Here is a 14,802-nt window from a genome sequence, read left to right as displayed (position 1 = left end):
AAAAAACGCAGATTTACTTGGCTCTACTTTAAGCTTTAGGTCAGCTATAACCGCTTTTCTCGCATCTTTCGCGCCTCTCGTTCACCAGCTTCTTGTTCTAATTTTCTTGTTCCACCTTAAATGGTAAGATATGGGATTTTCCATTAATGGGAAAATTCAAGAAGCTGATGAACGAGAGGCTGACTTTAGCTTAGTGTTAGTTTGTTGTTGCAGATCAAACGCATCAGGAAACCAGCTGGAGTGATTATAAACACAAGTCCATTTGTCTCAGAATTGATCGAAGTTTGTCTTAAATCTTTGTCTTTGCTTTTTGTTAGCTACTAGGTAGGCGAGATTGTTGTCTGTGTTGCTATGATGATCAGCAGTCTGCACAGATCTTCAGGGTTAAAGGGTGAATTATCTCTCAGCGTTTAAGACCATTTATTGTTAAATTGTGTTGAAAAATCATTTTACTATAAAGGAGGATTATTTTATGTCTACCTAAAATAATCCAATTCTGCTGTGAAGCTGCAACAGGACACTAAAAAAGCCACATGCTGCTCTGGAGCCGAGTGTTGCCGACTCCTACTCTAGAGCAAAACTGAAGAAGCAAACTTCGGAGTAGCTGATGGATATTTGGGTTCAGGGGAAAGTTTTTGTTTCATTTAAATAATGTTTTCACCAAACAATCACTTACTTTATCAAAGCTCAGCTAGGGGGGCTCCCGAGTGGCACAACCGTCTAAGCGTTGGCCGTCATCAGGAGACCGAGTTTGATCCCTTGATGCTGCAGCCGTCCGTAGCCGGGAGTCCAAGAGAGCACAATGGGTCTCGCTCTCTCTGGGTGGGTAGGATGGCCCCCCTTCTCCTCCCATCACTCAGCGCGATGCCAGTGATGTAACAGATCAGGCGGTTGGCGCTTTCCTCCGAGCGTGTTCGGCTGTCCCATGACGTTGCGTGAGCGGCAGTTTGAAAAGAAGCGGGGGCTGGTTTCACAGGTCTGGGCGGAAGCCTGTGCTGCCTTCACCCTGCTGGTGTTGGTAGTATCCTGTGATTGGGGATGTCCTAAGTAGCGGGTGGAATTGGAAACGACTAAATTGGGGAGAAAATCAGGTGAAAATTTAAATAAAGCTTGGCTAGAAGTACCTGGATGTGCTAATTAACTCAACCCAGCAGGAAGCGTGTCTGAACTTGTATGTCTCATTATGGAACCCCCACAGGTTCTAGAAGAGTCATACTGTATTCTTTAAACCTTCACTTCCCCCGTTTCCCTCTCATCATTCCTCTGAGAACCCCGGCCTCTGGCTCTCATTTACCTCCTCCCCTGTTTTCTGTCTTATCTCACCGTCTTCACCTCCTCACGCTTTGTTCTTTTCTGCGCTCTGGTTCTCATATCTGGTTGCCCATGAGCGCCTGTGGTCTGGACGCGCCTGGACTCAGTCCGTAACGAGACGCAGACCTCTTCCTGTCTGCGCCGGCTGTGCAGGGCCGGCCCGCATTGCAGCTCACAGAAAAACAGCAAATTAAAGCAAGCAGGGAGCAGGGCTGCTCTAGTGGAGACGTGTGCCGGAATGGTGAAGTCTGACTCCCAGACTACAGTCTGGAGAGACATCTCGAGTCCACCGCAGCCTTGGAGACCACCGTGAGCCACGCTGCAGAAATCGTGCGCTCCTGAGTTCTGCCGCAGTGTAATTTGAAAATTTAAATCAGTGGTCTGTGCGTCAGGGCAGTTTGACGCCTATGGCAAACATTAATTTTGCTCGTGGACTCTGGTCAAAAATAAACAGAATAATTTTTATTAAATTACATTTTTAATAAAAAAAAAAGTAAAAACGGCAATCTAGAACCAAGCAGACCACTTCCTCGTTTTCCATGCAAAAAAACAAGCCTAACCTTACGCTCTTAAATGGTTCTTGAAGGGTACTTCGGTAAAGAAAGTGGTTTTGTAAAGAACCCTTAGCATGATTAAAGGGTTCTTTGCATCATGACAGGATTCGTAAGAATGTGCTGTAGATGGTTCTGTATTAAACGTTGTTGAAAATTGGTTCTTTATAGCATCCGACAGGGTTCTACTGTTATGATGTCAGCTGCTATATGGAACCCTTTTCAAAAAGGTTCTATATAGAACTGTCTACAGCACATTCTCCACCAATCTGAAGAACCCTTTCATGACGCAGAGAACCTTTTAATCATGCAAATAGTTGAGTGTTTGTAGTTCTTTATGCTTTTAAAGAACCATTGCATCATCTTTTAAGTGTAGTTCTTTAGTGATATTAAAGTGCAGGTTCTATCTGTGCCATCAGGCATCCACCTGATGTTGTGCTCATTTACTTGTACTCGTGAAAATGCACCAATACCATCATTCCGATACCCACCTGATGCCTAGTTGGTGTACACTGCCGTGTTAATGAGCAAATGACTAAAGCTAGCAGTGAATGAGGGTCTCCTTGCACAGCAAACAGTTGTTGACGTCACGGCGGTCGGATGCAAAGGTCACTTTAAATGTCCCAGCTTGGCAGGTTCCCTCCAGGCATGCACTGAGATTGTTAAAGCAATTTAAAGCACTTCCCAAGCTTGGGTGGGGCGTGTAGGCCAGCAAAACGGAGGAGAAACCGTTTGACTGAGTAGAATTCCAAAATAAAAGCTGTGAGTTTCTTTGTCTTCGGGAAAATAAGCCGTAGATAAATCATGTGGTCATACACACGTAAAGATGGTTCTTTAAGGGTAATGTAGTAAAGGCAGCGGTTCTATGTAGTACCATTTCAACCTTTAAAGGGTTCTTTGCATGGCGATATGTTCAGATTGATGGGGAATGTGTTGTATATGGTTTTATAAAGGGTTTTGCTTTTTTGGTATATTATTGATCCATTTTTAAAAAGGTTCTATGTAGAACCATATACAACACATTCTCCATCCTGTTTCACCATGCCGAGAACCATTTAAGCATGAGATGGCTCCATATTGAACTCATAGCTCTAAATAGAGCCATTCCCTTTATTGAAGTGTGAACAGACACATTTTCTGCAAGTAAATAAATAAGTTTGTGTTTTAATGGAGAAAAATTATGATTTTGTGTGTGTACAACTGTTTAACAACTTTTCTTCATAACTTTCGTATTTTATAAGCTACATTCAGAAGCTGGGCGTCGTATGAGGCTGTAACTCTTCTTTCCAGTCAAATAGATGATGTCATTTTAAACCCTTGTAATAAAAGAAGCTGAACTCAGTTTGTTTTTTTGCTGAAAGTCGATCCGTTTTTCCCCAAATCTGAGCAAGGATCTCGGATGGCGGCTCTTCATTGATCTGTACTGTAAAAATGACATATGAAAAAATACAAAGAACATTTAAGAGTTTTTGGCTTTCAGCAGTAAATTGTGAGCGTATGACAATGTTTATGATCATAAAACACATTTTCTGTTCATTTGAGGGGAACTTTTACAAAAACTTCAACACTTTACATTTATTTTATCCAGATACTGAATAATTTGCCTCACGATTTGGGCAAGTAAATTCAGATAAAGAAACCAAAACATACCCACGAGTATAAGAGTTAAAGCTGTTTACTAGTCAAATGCTAGCTGGTGCTGTTATGTAGGCTGAAGCTTTAACATACAGTACTGTGCGAAGGTTTTAGGCACCCAAGACACATTTTCAAAATCTAAAAGTGTTAATATTTGAATAAACACAATTTATATATATATATATATATATATATATATATATATATATATATATATATATATATATATATAAAATAAATAGTGATTTTCTGGATGTTGGCGTGTTTGTTTAACCATCTCCAAGCCTCTCCTCGAGGAAGCCCAGTATTATATGTAGTTAAAAAGCAGCTCCTGGTTCGACCAATCAGCTCATGATGTAATTGATGATATTAACGAGTCTCTGTGGCGGCTGTGAAGGGATCAAGGAAAAATATGGACCCAAGAAATTCTTGTTACTCTTTATAGTTTTCATGTTTATTTGAATTATGAATATGAATTTATTCTAATGTATGTTGTGATAAACTCACTGCTGAGGTAAAGTGTTAAATTGCTTAGATGCTGAAAACTTTTGCGCAGTACTGTAGCTAGAAAACAGTTGGTCAGTTGGTCTAGTTATGTTGCACTAATTGATGGCGTGAAGTAAAAGCCTTAGCGTGGCATTAAAGCCGCCCCAATGGGGCTGTTTTTTTTTCAGTATGAGAAGTTATGTTGTTATCTCATGCTGATGTAGGTTCCAACAATTATGCTTGAAAACACCTGACACATCCTCAGTAGATTAGAGGATGACTGATTTAGATTGACTGAATGTTTCGATTTGTGATGGGTGGAACTGCTTTTTCCCAGATTCAGTTTTTTACTGCTATTTTTAATTTAAAATCCAGTGAGAATGGAATGACCTGATTGATCCTGAATGACTCCGCTCCCCACCCCCTCCAGCATCTTAGAGGAGGGGATGAGGCGCATAAAGGCCAGGGTAAGGTCATGCTATCATGACTTCATCACGGTAGTGACTCATAGTGGGGCCCTGTGGGCCCAGACTGAGTGGGACCTATGAACTTATTCCCCTGCAAATCCCCCGTTTCCTCCTCGGTGTTGCCTGGATACATGACTGCAGCCCCATCCATCACCCTGTCGCTCGTCCCTCAGGTCTCTCTGTTCCACAACTACCACTGCCCTGTGATGATTCACGGTTTATTTACCGGTCATGTGGAAAAATGTTTACTCTAAGTACTATGAGAGGTTGTTTAGCCTGCATTAAAAGGCTGATCATGTGAGTTATACAAACAGTTAGTGGTGTTCAGAGACATCCTGATGCATGAATACGAAGGTGGCCATCTAACAGCATCGGTTTTTGAATGTTAAGTCTTTAAATACATTTGTAATACTGCGTTGGCCTGTTGCGGTTATTAAAACGTAGCTGCCATATAAATTGTGATGAACAATTTTTTTTTTATCTTTTTTGTTTATTCTATGTAATTGTATGTAAGCCTAATGTGACCGAATTGTCCAATTGCTCCCTCGCTGTCCATAGTTAGTTGCTCCCAACTGAGGACAGACACAGCTCGAGCTCAAACAAACATTACTGACCATGGTAAATGTGCTGTAGTATTGGTCACTATTTACTGGTTTCTTTTTTCTGCCATCTTTTATTTGCATGTATTTGCACAACCCAACTGATAACAATGCTCCCAGTTCACATTCTTTGGCTACGTAACATATGATTGAGGAATCGCCGCCAGACTGAATCATTGTACCAAAAGAAACTGAATCAAATCCTGATTTGAGACATTTGATACACTGAATTGTTCACTAAAGAATCATAACCAAATTGAATGAAAGTTATTAATAAGATCCTAATTTGAGGTCTCATGATGCATTGTTTGCTAAAGATTCATCAGTTTGAATAATTGTACTAAAAAATTGACTCAAACTGAATTAGTTGCTGAAGATTTGTAATGAAATGTAATCACTGTATTAAAGTAATTGAATCACATCATAATTTGAGGTTTCATGATGCGCTGAATTATTTTGGTACTATTGAATCATAGTGCCAAAATAATTTAATCAAATCATTATTTGAGATTTCATAATGCACTGATTTCAGGATTCACTGAAGAATCATAATCAAATCATCGTACCAAAATAATTCAAATCAGAATTTGCCTTTTCATGATGGAGTGAATTTTTCGTTAAAGATTCATGATCAGACGGAATCATTGAACCAAATCATAGATTGAAGTTTCATGATGGAGTGAATTGTTTGCTAAAAATGTGTAATGAGCCGGAGTCATTAGATCACAGTAATTAAATCAAATCATAAGTTGACGTTTCATGATGGAGTGAATTGTTCGCTAAAGCACCGTAATCCGATTGACTCATTATACCAAAATGATGGAATGAAATCGGAATTTGAGACTTCACGATGCCTTGACCTGTTCGCTAAAGATTTATAACCAATTTGAGTCACTGTACTGAAATAGTTGAGCCAAATCATAATTTTGAGACTTCATGATGAACTGAATCGTGCACTAAAGAATCAGAATCAAGTTGAATCGCTGTACTGAAACAGTTGAATTCAAACATTTTCATGATTCGCGATTTCATGATGCACTGAATTCATTGCAGCACCTTAACAAAAGTGAAACGTTATCACAGATTTTCACTCCTCCTGACGACACTGACATTTCTCCTTTATCTCTCCATCTGTGCAGATCCTGACTTGGATGCAAGAAGAGACCAAGATGTACCGTCAGGAATGGAAAAGCCACAGGTGGGTGGCTGATACGATCTCAGTTCTCTGAAAATGTGTAAAATTCTCCTCTACAGTTGAGCAGAGCTGGAAGCGCTGCTGGGTATAACAGTGCTTTCATTTCACAGACGGTTTGGTTTAACAGTGAAATCGAAATTGTTCATTTAGCTTTCTGCGTGGTCAGAGATGCATGGTGTGGCCTTTTCTTTCCACTAGAGGGCAGCAGCACTTTGTCTATGGCCGAGGACAGTCCTCTTAATGATTTAACTCGTCTGTCTCTTCTTCTTAAGCGCACTCTTTATCACACCCTTTCATTTAAATAGCCTCTTTAGCTCTTTAATGGATTTAGACTGGCAGTTAATGCTCCTCCCTGGAGGTGTGAGGAACAGTTTAAAATGTCAAGAGCTTCTCAGCCTGAGCTGAAGGAGGAGATTCTGCGAAAACAGATGTTAATCGTGTTGTATTTCTTGGGAAGCAGTACATCTCGCTTGTTGCCACTATTGGCATTGCAATCCATTCATGTTAGTTTTGTTTCTGGACGCTAGTTAGGAAGCCATGCAGCTCACCTCAGTGCCGTTGCGTGCCACACGTGTTCATCACTTGAGGAGCATTTTAATTGCTGCTCCTTCAATAACGATACTGAAGAGTAGAATAATTCCAGGTGCCAAAACAGCCCGGATTGCCGATTAGATGAATCTCTGTATTTTTCCGTTTTTCCTCAGTGCTGTTTTCGTTGACTTTTGTCATTTTACCCTTGTTACTTAATTAATATTCTGGCCTTTGCCGCAATTACTGGTCACCAAGATTGTTGCCATGACATCGCAAAGCCTGGGTGACTTGTTTTTCCTTCTCCAGTGAAGCATTTGCGATGTCAGTCATGTTCATTCCTCATGGTGATTGACTGCTCATGTTCCTGTGGGTCAAACTCGTGTAGCTTAACCTCTCTTGCCACCCCTTGTTTATCTCAGTGAGACGTCCCTTTCTGGGCTCTTACCAGCACCTCTTATACAGATGCTTTAATCACAGTATTGATCACGTAGCAGCTCATCGCGTCAGCCTGGAGCTCTTTCCTCTGTTGGAGACGCTGCTCTGAGGTTCGTACGTCAGTCCCGAGCGCCCGTGTTATGACTGACTGGCTCAGCCTTAATGAGAAAACCGCAGCCTGTTTGTGCTGGAATCTGTTCCAGCTCATGGTGACTCTGCAGGCAACACACCTCATGCTTCATGTCTCACTTCAAAAATATAACGTTAGTTATAAAGCCCAAAAACAAATACATTTTGAAAACATACAAAGCAGAATTTGATCTGCACGTTCGGTGAAGCTTTTGACGTTTCAGACCAGCTTTTCGGTCCTTCAGGCAGAGGCATGTACGGTCATTCTAAACTATTAAAAACTAGTATCACTGCATTACTTTTACAAAATAAAATAGATTTAAACATAAACACTCTCAAGATCCTGATTTACTAAACCTGAAAAACATCATTTACATTTGCACCTTGGTAGATTGCACGTGGGCTTGTTTTTCAGTTGATTTATAAAGAATAATTGTTGACTTCATTGACAGAAGTAGGGAAAACGGTGTTTTAAACGTTGTGTGTTCTCCACATTCAGTTCATTCAAACTGCTCTCCACATTCAGTTCATATATCAGAGCTATACTTGGTTTATACAGCCGCACAACTATTAATGTTGCCGTTTACAGTGTAGTCATTCGGTTCATTCACTGGATGTGACTGGCACCGCTGCATTGTCACTTACATAATATTTAATGTCTGTCTGTCTGCTTGTCTGTCTGTCTGTCTGTCTGTCTGTCTGTCTGTCTGTCTGTCTGTCTGTCTGTCTGTCTGTCTGTCTTATCTGCTTGTCTGTCTGTCTGTCTTATCTGCTTGTCTGTCTGTCTGTCTTTCTATCTACCGGTCTGTCTACCTATAAGTCTTGCCTGCCTGCCGCCTGTCTGTCTGTCTGTCTGTCTGTCTGTCTGTCTGTCTGTCTGTCTGTCTGTCTGTCTGTCTGTCTGTCTGTCTGTCTGTCTGTCTGTCTGTCTGTCTGTCTGTCTGTCTGTCTGTCTTTCTATCCACCTGTGTGTCTGTCTTTCTATCCACCTGTGTGTCTGTCTTTCTATCCACCTGTGTGTCTGTCTTTCTATCCACCTGTGTGTCTGTCTTTCTATCCACCTGTGTGTCTGTCTTTCTATCCACCTGTGTGTCTACCTATATGTCTTGTCTATCTGTCTAACTTAATCTTTATTTATGGACTTGATTTTTATTAACAGCTTCCTGGAGTAACTAATTAATATAAAGCTGTGAAGTTTAACGGGACTTGCATGTTGGAAACTGATGATTTCCTGTTCCTCAGGTGTGTAAGATTCAGGCACGCTCTGCGCTGGTGTCCTGGTCTCGAGCTCCTGTGGGGGCGTCCGGGCGGGGGCAGACTGACGGAGCTCCGCTCTCCTGCAGCTACGAGCTGCTCCTTGCTGATAAGAGCTGCGATGGGAAATACAGAGTCGTCTACAGGTAATGAGGTCCACTTTCATTCTAGGTTTAGAGTGGAAAACGTTCTAAATCCAAGTCGTTGTCACTGTATGTTTAAATGTAGTTGTTTAGCACACGACAAATTTGTGTCGGGAAACTTTTTTTACGTTTGTTTCGGTGTCATTAAATGACAAACACTGACAAATTCAAAGGCCATTTTTGCTTTTAACTTATTTTACATTTGACGTTTAATTATCTCCTCTTCTGCTTCTTTAATTTGAAAGTTTAGAATCCGTGTTCGGCATGTGGTATAAAATGAATTGAGCTGAGATGTGTGTGACTTTTAGAGATCTATGCATAAAAAACCTGCTAAGTGTCCTGTCGTCTGTTCCTCAGTGGAGAAGAGCTGCAGTATACTCTCACTGACCTGAGACCTGCTACAGACTACCATGTCAGGTACGACCGGTCAGAAATCCTTGCTTTTCTCAGAGGTTGTCTGCTGTTGATAGTTATCTCTTAATGGCTTTTATTTCCTGTGAGGGAGCGTCCGCTGCTCTGAAGTGCTTTCGCTAGTCTGTGATCCATTTCTATTTCTGCTTCCTCTGATTACCGCTCACAAACAGCTTCCACAGAAATATGCAGAGTAATATAAAGTGGCTTTATGAAATGGAGCAAGTTTGGTTTAGTGGCTTTTACTCTATATGGTACATTTTACCTTTTATACAGGAAAAGGATTCATTTGCTGTATTAGGAAATAAACGATGGGCTCCTGAGTGGCTCAACTGTCTAATCGTGGGCCTTCAGATCATCAGACCCCCCCAACCACCCCCCACCCCACCCAATCACTCGGCGTGATGTTGCTCAGCGCAGGCGTCTGTTAGCTTTAGTTAGTCTGTTAGTCAGTTTGATGTGGTGGTGCTTCGGAGGAAGCCTGTGCCCTCGCCCTCCTCGCACTATTGGTATCGTCTGATTCAGGGAGCCCTAACTAATGGGTGAAACTGGATATGAGAAAATTGGGGGAGAAATTAAAAAAAAAAGTAGAGAGATGATGGATCCCCCCATGCTTCCCCCCTATTTTCTCCCCAGTTTAGTCATTTCCAAATCCTCCCGTTAGGACCCCCCCAGTCACACGACACTATCAACGCTAGGAGGAGGAGGCAGCAGGCTTCCTCCGAGACCTGCAAAACCAGCCACCGCTTCTTTTGCCGCTCATGCGACGTGGTGGAACAGCCAAACGTGCTCAGAGGAAAGCGCCAACGACCAGATCAGTTACGTCAGCTAACAGATGCCTGCACTGATTAGCAGCGTGTTGAGTGATGGGGGGAGAAGGGGGGCCATCCCTACCCACCCAGAGAGCGAGGCCAACTGCTCTCGGCTACAGACTTTCTGGCAACTTTTAAGATTGAACTTTGGAGACATGGCTTCTTTAAAAATACTAAAAGCAAGTCTTCTGAAAAGAATGGAAGCTGTAATAGAGGGAAAGAGTGGACGCTCTACTAAAATTGTTAGATTACGTTGAGTTGATGAGGCCTCTGTGTCATTTTCTAGTAAATGCATGTTTTCTGTTTTCTGCTTTTTTTTTTTTTTTTCCTAAAAATGAACTGAAAATGAATAAACTGTACTCATTTTAAATGAATGGTAAATGAATTCTCAGACTTTTGCACAGTACTGTATATAAATGACGTGTTCTGATAGGCTGAGCTGTATGGTGCCGAAAGAATCCAAAAGAGTTGGAGTGAAAGTTTACATGCACTGAGAAATTGGATTACTGAGCTAAAATCCAGCCTCTTTATCAGATTTCTTCATCGGATTTCTAGACCTGTGCTGTTTATATGACAGTTTGAATAAACAGATGCAGAAATCTGATTTAAGTCAAGTCAAGAGGCTTAAGTGCCCTTGAGCAAGGCACCGAGCTTCTAACCTCTCCCCGGGCACGGTGGATAGGGCTGCCCTCCGCATTTTTGATTACATGCACTCAATAATCCAATCATATCTGAGAAAATCAAGGAAGATTGGAATTTCCACAATCCGAGCCCTTAATTGTGTATTCCTTTCCATCTGCCACTTTAGTACTAACATTTCTGTGTTTGTGTGCGTGTGTCTTGCAGAGTAAGCGCCGTGTGTAACTCTGTGAAGGGTCCCCATTCAGAGGCAAGGGCGTTCACTACCCACAGTGCCCCCCCAGAGACCCCCCTACCCCCCCGACTCTCCCACCGCACCAAGAGCTCCTTGACTCTGCAGTGGAAGGTAGTGCCGGCAGCTCGTCAGCTGGAACACCCACAATTGCAGCGAGCGTGTTATTTGCGTGGGTTATTTAATGCGAGGTATTAATTGGAAAACATCTCGTTTCAGCCACCTGTTGATAATGGCTCAAAAATCACCAACTACGTTCTGGAGTGGGATGAGGTAAGCATGTGTTTATGAATGCACAGTGTGACTTGGATATTACTCATTTATTCAGGTTAACTCACATTTTCATGACTGCTGCTACCCTCCACGCCCGTTCCGCTGACCTCCCCATTACTCACCGGCTCAGAAGCAGGCCGTGTTTGAACAGGGAGTAGAATGAAACGCTGTTATTGACGGTGATCTTTCCATCTTTATATATTTCACAGACACTAAATGGCCTCTTCTTTCTCCCACTGAGTCCACTGCGGTCCTTTCTGCCTCTGCAGTTCTGCTGCAGCCATTACTGTACTTAATTCTCCATTAACTCGAGGGCTGTTTGTCCACCCTCTTGTGTGCTTTTATGCTTACTGGGAAAATATTATAGAGCCATTTCTGCTTGTTTTACCTGCGTTAAGCAGAGGCATAGTGACTTCATTAACATGGCTGATGCCAGCGTGTGGTTTATGCTGTCTTTCTTTTTCTGATGTACATGGCCCATTACAGGTCTGGGGACATTTTCGATGACTTCTGAAAGGTTTCAGTGCTGACGTCACAACGTTTTGGGTGTTATTCCCAAGAAAATGATAACTAAATATTGTGAAGGATTTGTATATCTCGCTGTTGTCCGAACAAAACCTCGCATCTCCAAAATAATAACTTTACAGGAAGAAAAAACATACTTTACTTTTAATGCAAGTCGATGGAACCAGACGTTTCTCCAAGAAATTTCGGGTCATTTCTTTTGGTCCGTCCATATGAAATTTCCACACAATATAAAGGTCACCATGCATTTTCAAATGATTTCAAAAAATGGAGAGAGGAGGTTTTGTTCTGACAGCAGCGATTATATAAAAATAGACAAACCTTATCCGAAATATATATTTGTTAAGTGCTTTGCTTGGTTAGTTGTTAATGTCGGCTCGCTTATTTGTGCTACAAATATTCTGCAGGACCTGGTGTCCTCAAACTTTTGACTGGGTGTACTACTGCTGTAGTTAGGGGCAAGTAGCAAAGGAAGGGGGGAAAAAGTCTTTTTATTTTTTTATAATTTAACCCCATGTCCTCTCTTCATGTCTAGTGAACTTTCCCATTTAACCAGCAAGGATGTAGTTCTCTGTAGCTTTCCTTAAGCTTGTGTGCCATAGCATAATAATAGAATAATTATTTATTATAATTAATTATTTAATCATATATATGGATGAAATGCTTTACAGACTGGCTGAATAAACAGGTTCATCTGGCAAGTATGGGAAAAGCTGGTATTGACATCTTTATGGTTATATACATTAAGCAGAAGGAATTACCAGTATTAAAGCCAGTTATTTACAATATCTGGTGTGTTACTCTTTCTCCAGTTCTGTTTCTTAAATGTACATCACTGTACTCAATGGTCTCTCGATACAGGGGCCAGTTTTGTGGGCAAGCCTACTCTTTGACTAAATTGCAATGCCTGCTTGTGTTTTGCAAGGCCTGTTTAATTTATATTTAGGGTCTATATGTTTAATAGTTTTACACCAAAGTGTACCAGCAATGCACCACACAAATAAATAAATAAATAAATAAATAATATATATATTAAAAAAAAAAAAAAAAAAAAGCCCTGGAAAGTTACAAGAACAGTGCTTTTTCTAACTCAGCTTTGCAAAAAATTAAACATTTAAGAGGCATCAGGAAGACCATGCAGACAATTAAATGCATTAATAAAAAGGAGAACGACATGGAGCCATTTTCTAGCATGTTGTTGTTGTTGTTGTTGTTTACAGACTCGCTATAATTGGTCATTTTATGATGCATGCAGGTGATTACTTCTACTGATGATGCCTACAATATGCTCATAAAATCGTATCGTATTGCTTTTGTAATTTATCACGATCGTAATTTTTCCGTGATAATGATTACATGTCATATTGCCCATCCCTACCCCTCCCCATGGCACAGAATGTAAGCGGTGGCTTCTGCATCCTCTGAGCTCCAACAGAATCTGGCTGCAGGATCATCTGTTGGACGGCGCATTCAAACATTACTCACGTCTTCTGATGAACTAAGACATAATTGCGGCTCCTCTGGGGTTGCCGTGCAGCAGCACAGATTGAAACCCAGAGAGCGGCTCCAGAGAGGAGCCCGTTTCCACTGAAAGGTCAACAAGCCAAACCAAACTCAAACCCCTGTCATGAGTGCTGGTAAATGAGTACCCTGGTGTTGCTGCATTGCTGTTCTTTGGTGTCCCCCCCCCCCACCCCCCCCCCCCCCCCAAGAGGGACGTCAGCGCCATCCTCTTCTAAGCTGGCTGCATACAATCTGTGCTCCCTCTGAGTTTGTGCTTCAGCTTGTGCTCTTTGCCTTTTTTAGGGGAAGAAGAACAGCGTTTTCAGAGAGTGTTATTTTGGCTACCAGCGACATTTCAAAGTCATGCGGTTGTGCCCTGCTGTCGGGTACACGTTTCGAGTGGCAGCACTCAATGACATCGGGCCCAGGTGTGTATATGTGTTTGTCGAATGCGACATAGAGGCTGAGCCAAACGTCAAATACATCATTGTTGTTGGAAAAAAGTCTCGTATCTCCAAAATTATAGCTTTACAGAAAAAGGAAAAATAAATTTGGGCCATTTATCATGAAATGTACACACAGTGTAAAGTATAACAGGCATTTTAAAATGTCAAAAACTGAAAAACAACAAAAATGGAGATACAAGGTTTTGTTCTGACAGCAGCGATATGTAAAACACTCTTACTGTTAGATTGATCTCATCATTACAGTTGACCATTTGAAAAATGATTGGCATGCTTCTCAGCCAATCACAGTTGTCTCATATCATCTTGTGGTGTCACAACCAGTTGTTTTGCCAGCCCATTCATGTTGAAGTAATAAGGAGTGGTGTTACTGCAGAACAGTTGGGAAGCAAATCATCGCAGTCTGAAAACATAACCTAATATCTCTGGGGTTTTTGTTGTTTTGTTTTTAAGTCCAGTTGTATGAAAAATTCAAGATGAGTGGACCAGTGAAATGATCTAAAATGATTCACATTATGCCGATCAAATAAAATGTTTCCTTCATTGAGTGTGTTCACATGCGCTCAGTAATCCAGTCGTAATTGGATTTCTCAGTTAACCGATTATTCTAATGGTCACGCAAACAGCTCTGATTTCATAGATCAGAGTGAGGTCTAGAAATCCGATTAAGAAGTCTGATAACGAGGCTGGATCTTAGCTCAGTAATCAGGTTTCTCAGTGCATGTAAAGTTCCTACACTGATTTCTATCGGATTTCTCAGTCCGCACATGTGTTAAATCAGACCGCTTTACCGGATATAAACAAGTAGCACTGCTGTGAGACGCAGCAAAACTTGCAGCGATGCTGAAACCAAATACATGCTTATTAAAATGAAGGATTTAAATATTCTTCATCTTCTAGATGATGTTTCTTCATATTTTCAGATAAAGCCCCCCCCCCCAACCTGCAGCATGAAGGTTGAGTTTTACATTAAGTTTGTCACGTCTTCTTCTGTGAGTTTATTGGCTGGTTGCAAAGCAGAAATCTGAAATCAGACCTTTTCCATTATCTGATTACTCAAGTGTTAACTGCAGAAAATCAGATTTTGTCAGTAATGTGATTATTGGATTATTAAGTGCATGTGAACACAGTTCAGTCTTCCATAAGATTCAGACATCTGAAAGTATGAGGTCATTTACACACACCAATTTTGAATGCAGAGTTGTAT

General features: G+C 41.3%; 1 protein-coding gene across 1 annotated transcript in view; it reads left to right on the top strand.

The window, feature by feature from the left end:
* Window positions 1–14,802, top strand: part of fndc3bb (fibronectin type III domain containing 3Bb) — a 93,801-nt gene that overhangs the window by 46,163 nt on the left and 32,836 nt on the right. Inside the window, exons 7-12 of the mRNA XM_037533791.1 lie at window positions 6,189–6,247; window positions 8,582–8,739; window positions 9,094–9,153; window positions 10,806–10,944; window positions 11,050–11,103; window positions 13,435–13,559. Of these exons, the coding sequence (XP_037389688.1) occupies window positions 6,189–6,247; window positions 8,582–8,739; window positions 9,094–9,153; window positions 10,806–10,944; window positions 11,050–11,103; window positions 13,435–13,559 (595 nt within the window). The remainder of the gene's footprint in view (window positions 1–6,188; window positions 6,248–8,581; window positions 8,740–9,093; window positions 9,154–10,805; window positions 10,945–11,049; window positions 11,104–13,434; window positions 13,560–14,802) is intronic.

The sequence above is a fragment of the Pygocentrus nattereri genome, chromosome 24, assembly GCF_015220715.1.
Source record: "Pygocentrus nattereri isolate fPygNat1 chromosome 24, fPygNat1.pri, whole genome shotgun sequence".
Classification (NCBI taxonomy): Eukaryota; Metazoa; Chordata; class Actinopteri; order Characiformes; family Serrasalmidae; genus Pygocentrus; species Pygocentrus nattereri.
The sequence above is the reverse complement of the archived record's forward strand: the minus strand, read 5'-3'. Positions and strand labels throughout refer to the sequence as shown.